The sequence below is a fragment of the Pinus tabuliformis genome, chromosome 7 (genome assembly GCF_031772625.1).
Source record: "Pinus tabuliformis cultivar Carrire ecotype Pingquan chromosome 7, CPIR1, whole genome shotgun sequence".
Lineage (NCBI taxonomy): Eukaryota > Viridiplantae > Streptophyta > Pinopsida > Pinales > Pinaceae > Pinus > Pinus tabuliformis.
Window position 1 is genome coordinate 1,696,589,242 of NC_142293.1, and position 13,356 is coordinate 1,696,602,597.

A 13,356-nucleotide genomic window follows, 5' to 3' on the forward strand; every position below is an offset into this window, starting at 1 on the left:
TTTTAAATAGGTATGAATAATTGAGTAAGCTAATGTGAGAGGAACACTTATCTCAATGAAAATAACCATTGAATTAGGGATGATGGTTCTCCTCCCAACCATAGACAACTGCAACCAGTTTCCTTATGCAATGGTCACCCTTGAGCCATATTCGAGCGCTGGAGATCAGGACCGCTCCCACAGTAAAATGATGCTTCCAGTTGGACTAGAAATCCCAAAAATGATGCCTAACAACTAGGGTTCCTCTGCGCTACCTCTAAGTGGGACAAGAATCAATATTCACTTGAATCGCCAAGTGATGCCAACTTAACCTCTAGAATAACATCCCTCCTCCTCCCATAAACCGACCTCTCCACTTAGTAAACTATCAATTCTTCAAACTCAACCTCCTGGTAGTTAGTGTCTAATCTAGCCCAAATCTTGTAAGCCAATCAAATTGATCCACCTAGTTCCTTGTTTCCATTTTTTTTTTGTTAGCCTTGTAATCTCTTGCTTTCCAATCAGCTAAATTCCACATAGTTCCTAGCGCCTTACCTGCCATCTACCCAAACAACATATCCTTCATAGCCCTGGAAATAGTGTCCCTTTGACTCAACCCATGTTTAGTTTTTTTAATTTACAATAAGAAGGAAAATGTAATTGGGTTTATTACAAAATCCCTATTAAAATTTTTTGTATCCAAAATGCCCCAACATCCTTCCTTCATCATACGAGCTATTATTGACATATGAACCAGGTGAAATTTCCTCATCTTAATGTGAGAAACCCACAAAAATTTGGTGATGATGGCATCTATTTTATGTATGATCTCCATAGGTAGCATAAATAAATGCATCAGAGAATTCATTAGAGTCTTCGCAAAAGTACTTATACATGCATTGCATACATCATTAACATTTATTAAAGAGAATCACGTAACATTCCATAAAACACATGATTCATCAACAACATATAGAATGAACAGAAATATGAAATAATTCTTCTGAAACTATCATTATTGATCTTCAATGCAAGGTTATAAACTCAAAACTACCCTACGCACATAGCTGCAGGGGTCCACACACTCAGATGCGGACTCTACCCAGGCCTCTACACACTCAGCTGTAGAGTCTTTCTTCTCCTATCTTGCCCACTTCTTTTCGCTATCACTTTTTCATACTTCTTCCTCTTATTATTGCCTTAGAATCTCTAAGACACACTATTTATAACCTTTCTCATACATTGTCATGGTCTACGGACCATGGGTAAATCTCAAAATTGACTTAAACTTTACATAAAACAAGGGGCTAAGCCCCTTTGACTCCTATTCATCTACGCGCTCCGCATCCAAAAATCACATAGACTTTACATTATTTACACAAACTGTACCAAAACTTGGGTTATCTTAACCCCAACACTCACCCAGGGGACCCTGTCCCAACAATACTTGTCGAATTCATATGTATTTTCCATACCATTATAAAGAACTTCCTATCAAGCAACCATGATTTTCTTCATAATACATGACATGTGTCCATCTCCACCACATCAATTAATACTTGGTCACTAAAATTTCTAATATAAAACTCAACCAACATTGTTAAGTCATAGTAATTTGTTGACCCTTCTATAACCATGAAAATTGATATGGAATTGGATGAGGGATGCAATTTGATTTTAGCTTATTGATGACCTTTGTGGACACCACATTTTTTGTACTCCCGACCTATATGATAAAATTGTAGCATTTATTATAAACCTTGCGTTTAGTTTTAAAAACTCTTGCTCTATCCAAGTTCATTCTCAGTCTTCTTTTTAGGCTTGAGCAACACCCTTCTAAACATAAGGTTTTCACCCTCTTCATGTTGTAGTACTACAACATTTCCTCCCATAACTTAGGCCTCACCTACCTAAATGACATGAATCTCGACCTCATTCCTTCTTCTTAGCATATGCATCTTTGGAAATTTAGATGCCTTGTTCCCTTCTACTCCACATCTATAGCAAGTAATGGCATACTTACCCTTGCCTCTTTCAAACCCTTTACATTTACCAACATGGTTTTCTTTCTTGGAAATTTGACTACTATACACTTCAAGTTCGTTGGCTTTACTAGAATGTCCTCTTGCAACCTTCACGCTTCCTTTGCCTCTAAGATTATTTGCTCTATAATTCCACTGCGACTTCCTATTCAATTTTTCCTCTACCTTTAAAGCAATTTGATATGCTTAATCCATGTTTTAGAAATAATGGGTACTTATCTCATATGGAATATAGAACTTCATTCCATTCACATACTTTTCTACACTTTGATACTCCAACTCTTTTAAGTTGTAATTTTAGTGATAGTTTGAGGAATTCTTTTATATACTCTGAGACACAAGTCTCCTTTTGTTTCAAATATTTTGCTTGTTTGTGTAAACTTTGTTGATAATAATTAGGAGAGAACTTCTCCTTCTTATTACTCACCATTTTTTTCCAAGTTTTTATCTTCTCCTATTACTTATCAACTATCTTTCTACACAACATCCCACTAGAGTGCAACATGCCCTTTCAACTTCATTACTGAAAAAAAGACTCTATTGGGCTCTTGGATATTCTCATACTCATGGTATCACTTGAGTTCTCCTATATGAAAGTCTATGTTTTCATATTGTCATCGTATCAAAAAGCTTTCACGCTTGCATTAAGTATATCCTTCATAAATAAGATCAAATGATTGATTAAGTCACTTTCATCAACATTTTGTTAGTCCTCCATCTCATCCTTTAATTCTATGTCTAATATAGCTCCAACATCTCCAATTTGTTTATTCTCTAGTTCTTCAATTTACCTTCTCAATTCCTCCAATTCATTGTTCCTAACACCTTCTCAAGCTAATTCTCTTTGCAACAATACCCTTAAGAGTTTTCTTAAATCCTCAACTGAAATACCATTCACAAGCCTGTCTCTCAACATTACTTGCCAACACTTATAATTAAATAGACCTTTGTTTGGTACCTAGTCTCTACCAAAGTGCTATCTAAAATCTACCCAAGAACCTATTATATTAAGGATACAATACACCTTAAAAATCGATACAATACACCTTAAAAATCCTAATATAAAAATATTTTAACTTCTTCTCATCCAAATATTATTTTCTTACATAAAATAAACACATACATACCGCATCTTATACCCATCTACCCTAACAAACAATTAGTCATGACCTCTGCCTAACAAACAAATCTCTCACAACCTTCATGAAAATGGTCTCCGGGAACCCACCCAAAATTTTGATTACATAGTTTGATGGGATTACATTGGTTGGCCAATACACAAAGTTTTCTTGTCTTATCAAATTGAAAACTTTTTTGTACATGTACGTCACTGTAGGCGCCCACCTACAGTCAGTCATCCGTTAACCTGGACGGCTCTCAGAACTAATCAAGGTCGATGGTTGTTGGCCATGTCCAACCAGGGTTAAGCGAACCGATGATGTCTAGGGTTAAGGGTGCGCATGTGGTGGAAATTGGAATCTATTGTTTTTGCTGAGGCGAATATTCGAGAGTGGACAACGCCTATTTCTTTTAATTAATTTTTGGATATGAGAAAGACAACTCATAAGCAGCCCCAGTGATGAAAACTAAATAATATAATAATTATTTTAAAAACCTTTCCAAATAAACAGAGTCCAATATGCGTTTGAACTCTTTCTCCACTTTGTTAGTTCACCACGAGGGCCCCAAGGGATGGAAATTCCTGAGCGCTCTTCCTTTTTCCGAATTGTGCAAAGAAGGTGGACTATTCCTTGTATTCAGACCTGTGGACACAATTTCCACGAAATTTCCTGCCACTGGAAGGTTGATTAATCCTTGTATTCTGGAAGGTTTATTAATCCTTGTATTCTGGAAGGTTTATTAATCCTTGTATTCAGACCTGTGGACACAATTTCCGCGAAATTTCCTCGCACTGGAAGGTTGATTAATCCTTGTATTCAAACCTGTGGACACAATTTCCGTGAAATTTCCTGGCACTGGAAGGTTGATTAATCCTTGTAATCAGACATGTGGAGACAATTTCCGCGAAATTTCCTCGCACTGGAAGGTTGATTAATCCTTGTATTCTGGAAGGTTGATTAATCCTTGTATTCATACCTGTGGACACAATTTCCGCGAAATTTCCTCCCACTGGAAGGTTGATTAATCCTTGTATTCAGACCTGTGGACACAATTTCCAAGAAATTTCCTGGCACTGGAAGGTCGATTAATCCTTGTATTCAGACCTGTGGACACAATTTCCACGAAATTTCCTGGCACTGGAAGGTTGATTAATCCTTGTATTCAAACCCGTGGACACAATTTCCAAGAAATTTCCTGGCACTGGAAGGTTGGTTCATCCTTGTATTCAGACCTGTGGACACAATTTCCAGGAAATTTCCTGGCACTGGAAACCTCTGGACATATTTCCACAAAATTTCCTACCACTGGAAAACTCTGGACATAATTTCCAGGAAATTGACTTTGACAATGTCGGTCAATATACGAGGGCCCATAAATCCTTTATGTTTAGATGGGGCCTTTACACTGCGCAGCGTTAGATCTACGAAATTTCCAGGGGTGGAATATTTAATTATTGGCCTTGTCACTTCATGATCGTGGACGGAGATTTGGTAAATTCTTCATCTGAGACGAAGCATAATTTCCACAAAATTTACAAGGCGTCTCGCCATTTTAATCCACCCGCCTGCGCTTCAATCATCTAATTACGCTCGCTGATTAGTTCTAGGCAATCTGAAGCCTCGTGAGCTCCCCGATCTGATCTATCTGCCTGCTTCAATCTGAAATACCCGCCTGCTTCAGTCATCTACTTATTATTTTCTGTCTGCCATTTTATCCATTCATTAGCCTGTCTATCCATTCATCGCAATTCTCATTCAAATGGCACAAACCGCTCCCCAACACAATGACAGTGCTGCTTCTTCCTCTTCTCCATCGACCTCTTATGAGGTATTCATCAATCACAGAGGTCCGGATGTGAAGACGACATTCGCCAGTCATCTCTACAAACGTCTTACATCGTTTGGATTGCGGGTGTTTTTGGACAAACCAGAATTGGAAGAGGGGCGCACCTTTCCCTCTCAAATAGAAGCCGCAATTCAAAGTGCCGCTATTCACATAGCGGTTTTTTCTCCCACTTATGCGAACTCTCAATGGTGTCTGGATGAGCTCATCGGCATGATAAGGACGGGGGCCACTATTCTTCCTGTGTTTTACAACGTCGAGCCTTGGGAGCTCCGCAGGACGGGGAAAGATGGAAGGTATGCTGAAGCCCTGCGGAATCACGAAGAAAAAAGTCGATACGACTCAGCGACTATTCAGAAGTGGAGAGAAGCTCTCTCCACTGCTGCAAACATAAGTGGTTTCGAGTTAAAGCAGTTTAATGGGTAAGAATCTCAAACTGACCACCTCCCTCCCTCTTCCGTTCTTCTCCGATCTAGGTATGCATTGTTAGGCATGCGACATTCTATATAAGTGCCTTTTACCAGTTGTTTTATTCTCTGATATTCAGGGACGAGGGAGAACTGTTGGAAGCGGTCGTGCTGCGCGTGTTGAATCACGTTGACAAAACACCATTGAAATTTGTGGCCAAACATCCAACAGGCTTGGAGGAAAAGTTGAAGGAATTTGAAATCAATGTTCTGCAGCAGCAGAAGGGCAACGTTGTGGGGATTGTGGGTCAAGGTGGTGTTGGAAAGACAACACTGGCCAAACAATACTTCAGCAAGAGGAGACGCCATTACAGTAGATCGTGTTTTTTATACGATGTCAGAGAAAACGCAGCCAATGGCTCTCTACATTCTTTGCAGAGGAAACTACTGAAGGAGTTGACTGGATTGGACCTGCCAATAGACAACATTCATGAAGGTATAGAGAAGCTTTTAAAGCATCTATCCTCGTCTTATAACTTTCTTATAATTTTAGATGATGTAGATCATGCTCGACAGCTGGAACCGTTTTCCCCAATTAAAGATATTCTTAGCTCCAATAGCTTGATTTTGATCACCTCTCGTGACAAGAAAATCTTCAAAATAGCAAAAATCGCAGAGACATCAGTCTACGAGCTAAAGGGGCTGGATTTAGAGCACTCCAAAAAGCTCTTCTGCTATCATGCCTTCAATCAGCCAAATCCTCTACCAGAATTCGCAGATCTGGTAGATGGCTTTTTGAGAGCTTGCCATGGCTTGCCATTGTCCTTGAAAGTTTTTGGCGCGCTTCTTTTTGGTGAAGACAGATCTTACTGGCAAGACAAATTAAATCGACTAAACCACATATTACCTACTACGGAGATATATGAGCGACTTAAAATCAGTTATGACTCGCTCAGTTCAAAGGATCAAGAAATATTCTTAGATATTGCTTGCTTCTTCACTGGAAAAGACATAGATACTGTAATAAAAATCTGTGGTTCAGTTGGGCAGCTTCTAAATCTAAAGAATAAGTGTCTCTTGGAACTTGATCGTGAAAATAAGATAAAAATGCATGATCAAATCCGAGATATGGGAAGACATATTGCGGAGGAAGCGACTCCTCGACGTTTTTGGCATCAGACGCCCAACAACATTGATGATTTGTTGGAGCGATCCTCATGTGTAAGTGCTGCAATCATTCAAACTTTTGTTTAAAGATGAATACTTAAGTTTCTAACTTGTTTGCTGAGAAAGAAAGAAAAACCTTTGTATAATTTTAATGAATGAACAGGGAAACATCGAAGTTCGCGGAATTATGATGGATGGTCCCCTCAATTTCAATGAAGACAATACTCGCTTGCTGATGAGTGAGATGTCATGGTACAGAAGATGGGGTCCTGAGTTGTTTGGGAACTATCTGAGGCGTCTTTTAGATAATTTCCGTTTTTGTGGCATTTTGAATTTGCAACTTGTCTCGGCTGAAGGTGATTATTTGGAACGGATACTGAGGAGGGCCCGAGCACCACAGCTCCAGTGGATCCGCTGGTATAAGTGTACACACTCTTCCCTACCTTCCTGTATTCCCATGGAGAATTTAAAAGTCTTGGAAGTGGAAGGAAATAAATTAAGAGGATTGTGGGAACGTGAATCTCAGGTATGTTTTTTTTTCCCTTCAGCGTTCCACTTTATTTTCCAAGTGAAAATCATCGCGCACGTTTTTCTGATAGTTGAAACATAAACACTGCAGGTGCCTCGCCAGTTGCGAAAGCTGTGTATCTGCGCTCCGCTTTGTCGCTTTCCCAAGTCCATAATGCAGCTGAAGAACTTGGTAGAGATTGACATAAGGCATGCAGCATTCAAAACTTTGCCGGAAGAACTATGTGATGTGCATTCCTTGGAACACTTACTGTTAACAGACTGTACAGAAATGATATCGCTTCCTGATTCACTGGGAAATCTAGCAAACCTCCAGACAATAGATTTGAGAAATGCTTCCAGTTTGCAGATGCTTCCAAGTTCTTTTGGGAACCTTGCTGGACTGCAATACCTATTTCTGGAAGGTTGCTCAAATTTGACCATCTTGCCCGATTCCTGTGGACTGTTGACTCAGTTGGAATCTTTTTCAATAAAGGATTGCCCGGGGTTGAAATGCTTGCCCGATTCCTTTGTACAGTTGACTTGGTTGATAAAGTTGAGGATAGAGGATTGCCCGGGGTTGAAATGCTTGCCCGATTCCTTTGGACTGTTGACTCAGTTGACACGTTTGTGGATAATGCACTGCCCGGGGTTGAAATGCTTGCCCGATTCCTTTGGACAGTTGACTCAGTTGGAAACTTTGTTTATAGAGGGTTGCCCGGGGTTGAAATGCTTGCCCGATTCCTTTGGACTGTTGCCTCAGTTGACCATCTTGGCCATATATAGATGTGGGATAGAATACTTACCTCAAAAAATGATGAACAATCTCATATTCTTATACGTAAGTGAGTGTCCACTGCGCGAGCTTCCATTTAGAAGGGTTGAAGGAGAAGCAGAAACAGAGTTGAATACATTGGACAAATGCGCGTTTCATGGAGCTATTTGCCCAAATCTTCAAGGTTTTTGCCCTAACCTTGAACATCTTGGGTTATATGATTGTAAGGAATTGAGGAAAATTGGAAGGCTCTGTGGTCTGCCAAAACTTAAAACTCTCTGGTTTAATGGGTGTGAAAACATAGAGGAGATCTCAGGTGCTGAAGCCTTGATATCATTGGAGGCGTTGGGTGTTAAAGGATGTGCAAAGATCGAGACAATAGAAGGGTTGGGGCAGCTTACAGAGCTTAAAATCGTAGAAATTTTTGATTGCCCTGAGATACGGGAGCTGCCAGGTGTGGAACATGAAAGGTGGACCTTTAAGCTGCGTAACTGTCCTAAGCTGAAATTCCCTTTGCACGGACAATTCTCTCAGTCGTCTGATGTTTTAGACGTTCAGATTACAGAATGAAAAGGATAATCATCTTTGTGTGTTGAGAAGTGTGTAAATTGAAGTAAAATGTTTTATGAATTTGACAATCATTTGCCATAGATTTAGTCGTAGATGGGGGAGGCTTTATAATCCCGAAAATAATGGTTTCCAGGCTTAATTCGGAAGAATAGAATGTTTAAAAATATAGAGTATTATGTTCGTTAATATATGTAAAACACAATATTTGTTTATGGCTTTAGGATCATATGTTCACTCAATTATTTAATTTAAAAAGAATATTATATTAATCAGGGTTATATATAAAAGGTTATTATATATTAAATAATAAAAATTAAGGGTAAAATAATATAATAAAATAGATAATATTAATAATTACTGATTAACAATAAAATATCTATAAATTATTAATAAATATTAAAATAAATGGTATAAAAGATCATAATAACATGTTGAAATGAAAAAGTTATAAATATTATTTAATACATATTATTAACTGAACACTGTATTAATTAAGTAATTTCATTGATAGTATTCTAAATCTAAAATCATTTATATAACAATCATTTAATATGATGAACACTGTATATTGTTTGTTAAATATATTCTCAACACAATGGGTAGTAATCCCTAGAGTAATGTTATTTTCATTAAAGGATTATATTTGTTATTGGATCTCATATTCATTTTTTTCATAAAATAATTCTACTATTTATGTCTACTGTTGTTTGATAACAGAATCCTAGCTAGAAATAAAACCCTTATTTTCCTTATGATATCACAAAACACTAGACTTACCAAATGGGAAAAATAAAAGGCCATGTTCATACAAATATGCGCTTGTAGCAACTAAACTGAAATGTTTGTTAACATTTACCTACTCATCATCCAATCTACTGATGATCCCACCAGAAATACCCTAGCCATATTAAGATGACCAGAATCTCTAGACACAATCATTAGACAATAAATTTAGAGCGTCTTCAAATAACTATCACCACAGGCAAAAAAAATTTAGTAGAAATTTAAGCTAAGATAGAAATATAAGCAAATATCATAACTTACCACTTTTATTTAATTCATAAATCTTCATATGGATTTACTTTGTTTTTACATAGAATCCCAGGAAAACAATAAAACTTGGGCCAAAGAGTACCACATAATACATACATCTAAGCCCCAGAAAAACTTCTCAACATGACCCAACCAACTTTGATCTTGTGAGAAACTAAGAAATCTAACCATAAAAGCTAACAAAAGTAAAGAAGAAATATTATCCTCACCCAGTCGCCATGTCATCTCTTCAACACATTTCTCCAATTTTTTCTTTGCTTCCTTTAATGCCTTGGTTTCCTAGTAGGCTGCAAGAAGAGAATCTCTTGGTTAAAAGAAAAAAATCATTACCTTGACCTACTATAGAAGCATGTGAAAGGAAATTGTCCCAAACATGGTCGTGTATGGATGAATCAAGAAAAACATAACCTTAATACTGAAATTAATTGACAATGAAACTTGTCTCTTCTTATCAGATAACAAGACACTAATATATACAATAAAAAACAAATATGTCTATGATAATAAATGAAGCATGTGTTCAAAATATCAATATTTATGTTTGAAAATTCAAAACAAGATGAAATCTTCACATACATTTTTTTAAAGGAGACAAGATAGAAAATGATGTGATAAGAAGCTCACCATCTTAGGTTTTTTAAGCTCCTTTCTTGCAACCCTTGATCTCCAAACACATTGTAAATCAAGTGTTGCTTGCTTCTTCTTCTTATAAGATGCATGAGCTTTGTATGCTCACCATTGAGCCTAAAAAGGACATTAATCTTTCTGTTATCTAAATATTAAGTTTGAGTGATAAAAGGCAGACAATATCTCTAACATTAGATATTGCTTGCTCCAAGAAATTCCTTCCCACACTTCTATGAGCCTCTGCGTCAGCCCTCCTGGCCTCTGCATAGCTTTCAAACCCCCTACATCAGCCCTCTACTGCTCTGCGTTGGCTCTTTGGCCTTCTGTGTCACCCACGCTGGCCTTGCTAGCCTCTGTGCTAGCTCTCTGGCCTTCTGTATCACCCACACAGGCCCTGCTAGCCTCTGTTCAGTCTCTCTGAGCCTGTGTGTGGCTCCTGCTGGCTCTGCGTAGCCTCCTCAGTCACTGCGTTGGCCCTCTGGTACTATCTCTGCCTCTCTGTTATGCACTCACTGCCCCTCGCTGCAACTTAGATCACTTGTTCAAATTTTCTCAGCAAACCCCGCTCTAGAAAATCGAACTGACTGATCAATCTTGGTGTATCTCCAACTGACCCTCAAGCCTCCTCTTATAGTTTTCATGTTGAGTCTTCAACGACTGAGATTAATTCCCTAATCAATGGCTAAGATTAGATTTGGATTGATCCATGTCATTTAGAACATTATCACCCAGTTTTATATTAATACCCATTAAGATTTTAATTTTCCAAATTTTAGAGTTAGGAACCCCATTAAAAATATTAATTATTTTAATATCTCTCTAACCGGGTGGAATTTCCCCAAACCGTTTCTGGGTCTTGGAGATCTCATGTGCTTTAGCCTCTCCACCAATTTTGATGGTTAGATCACATCCGATGCTACCCCAAATAAACACTCTCTCTTAGCGAGGAATGTGTTATAGTAATGCTCCACCACTGAACATCACCCTGATCATTCGACACTGGTACCTGTGCTGATGCTTGGTTTGCTACCCAACATCCTCTTCACTGCTGCCTCTTGTGCCTTTCGTGCCTTTATGCACTGCTGCAACCACCTTTGTTCCTCTCGCACTGTTGCAACCCTCACTGTGCTGCTAGAGACCATTGCACTCTAGCACTGCCCTATCGCTCCATCTACATCTTTCTTCTACTAACATCTGTCATCCTGCTACTATCTCTTGGGGCTCCCGTAGCCAGATATGATCCAAGAGTTTGGGTACCTCAAGGATCCTTCCCCTCATCTTCTGTAGTCCTCCTGACTACAGCTTGATGTCTCCCCACCTCTTCTCTAGAGGTGCACGAGCACTCATGGCACAGTCGTCATCCGTCTCGACTTCTTTCTCTGCCTTAGCTGGAGCTGCCTTAGAGTCAGAAGCCTCTCCCTTATTCTTCTTCCTGGGACACTAGGTTTCATAATGACCCAACTCCCCACAATGGAAGCACTTTACCTTGGAGATGTCCTTCTTCTTCCTCTTCCCCTATTCTCCCGCAGATGCCAGAGCCACATCCTCCTCCTCCTCTTTCTTTATTCGACCTCCTTTGCTGCTACTCCCTGCCTTGGTCAGCTGTCTGATCTCTTCTTAGCGAAGATCTACCCACATCTCTTCCCATCCTGGAAGAGTCGCTTTGCCCAAAATGCTTTGGAAAAATGTCTCCCAATCCTCAGAGACTGCATTCAGGGTGGTCCTCACCATGAACTCTTGATCCGGCGTAGCCCCTATGGAAGTAAGTTGGTCCCGAATCTCCTGCAACCTCCTGAGGTATAGATATATCTGCTCCCCCTTCTACATTTGATACGACCACAGTTGATTATCCAGTAGCATCTTCCTCTGCACAGAAGTGCCCTGATACAATGTCGTCAAAGTGTCCCACGTCTCCTTTGCCATATTCTTCTCAGCAATATGATAAACTACATGATCCTTAACCCCATCAAGGATTATGCACTTTGCCTTTGCCATTGCATCCTCATACCTTTCATTATTAGCTGGGTCGACTGGGATAGCCACGGTTCTCAAGGCGAAGCCCTTGATGCAATGTTTATCCAGAATAGACAGGATCCTGGCCTTCCAGATGACAAAGTTGGAGGCCCCATCCAACATGTCCTAATCCCTTAGTCTGTTCATTACCATCTCCGCTCTTCTCCTCGACTCACTCTGAGTCTCGACTTCCCTCCTGGAATTTCTCTCCTAGACTCCCTCTGAGTCTCGATTTCCCTCTTGGAAATCCTCTTGCCAACTGTCGAACTGCTCCTCTCCGATCCTCTATGCACCTGCAACACAGATCTGTATTTCTTGGCTAGAAATCCCTCAAGGCAGTGACTCCCTCTACCTTGGTTCTGTCTCGTTGGGCATTGCTCTGCTTCGACATCAACAACACCCCACCAGCTTCCCAATCCACAATCTGCCCATAGCTCCCTAGGCCCCAACAACTGAAGAAACTGAGCCTCTTAGCTCTGCGCAATCCCGCCAAGGTTGAATCACTCCTCTGGCCAACTGCATCACTCCTACCTGGCTGAGTAAGATGACGTGGCTCTTCGTGAGCCTCTTCTGCCCGTTACTGCCTCTACGTTGACCCTCTCTCTGGCTCGAAATGATGACGTAGGCCCTCTGCGTCACTCCTTCTTTGCTGCTTTCTGCTTAAGAACAACTTCTGTCTCTCAAGACAATTGTTTCTGCTGCAAATTTTCTAATTTCAGCTGAGTTCTCCTGTGATCTGCAATGCTCCGATACCATGTTGGAATTTTTAAGTCTAACACGTCATAAATTCTTCCTGCATTATCTGATTTATTTCACCTACTTGTTTATTTCTTAACAAGTTATTTAATCATATAAATATTGAAAATAAACACAAATGCAGTCTCAACCATCTACAGATCATCAACTGAAATAATAGACAAACACACAAGGGACACCGTTATTTTTGGAAAATTGTCCCCAGAAAAACCCAACTTGGGAAAAATCGGTGCAACAGTTCTGAGGGTTTTATTATTAAGTAGCTTTCTTGAGTACAACTAGGGTGCCAAACTGGCTCACCCAACAGAGATATCTATCTGGCAATAATACCTCTCTTCAAAATCAGATATTCAGCAAGTCTTCTCCACGAAATTCCTTCCCATGCTTCTATGAGGCTCTGCGTCAGCCCTCCTGGCCTCTACGTAGCTCTGAAACCCCCTGCGTCACCCCTCTGCTTCTCTGTGCTGGCTCTCTGGCCTTCTGCATCACGCACACA

The 13,356-nt window shown here is 39.7% G+C and overlaps 1 protein-coding gene across 1 annotated transcript; it reads left to right on the forward strand.

Annotated features, from left to right (window-relative positions):
* Nucleotides 1-3,964: 3,964 nt before the first annotated feature.
* LOC149255051 (disease resistance protein Roq1-like) lies at nt 3,965-8,501 on the forward strand. Its single transcript, XM_089460301.1, has 4 exons — nt 3,965-5,407; nt 5,533-6,613; nt 6,723-7,085; nt 7,179-8,501. Exons 1-4 carry the CDS (start codon nt 4,902-4,904, stop codon nt 8,409-8,411), a joined length of 3,183 nt encoding a protein of 1,060 aa, XP_089316427.1. The 5' UTR covers nt 3,965-4,901; the 3' UTR covers nt 8,412-8,501.
* The last annotated feature ends 4,855 nt before the right edge of the window (nt 8,502-13,356 follow it).

Coding starts and splice junctions, on each gene's coding strand:
- LOC149255051 (XM_089460301.1), top strand. CDS start 4,902: ATGGCACAAACCGCTCCCCAACACAATGACAGTGCTGCTTCTTCCTCT. Junction 5,408..5,532: donor GAGTTAAAGCAGTTTAATGG/GTAAGAATCTCA, acceptor TCTGATATTCAG/GGACGAGGGAGAACTGTTGG. Junction 6,614..6,722: donor TGTTGGAGCGATCCTCATGT/GTAAGTGCTGCA, acceptor ATGAATGAACAG/GGAAACATCGAAGTTCGCGG.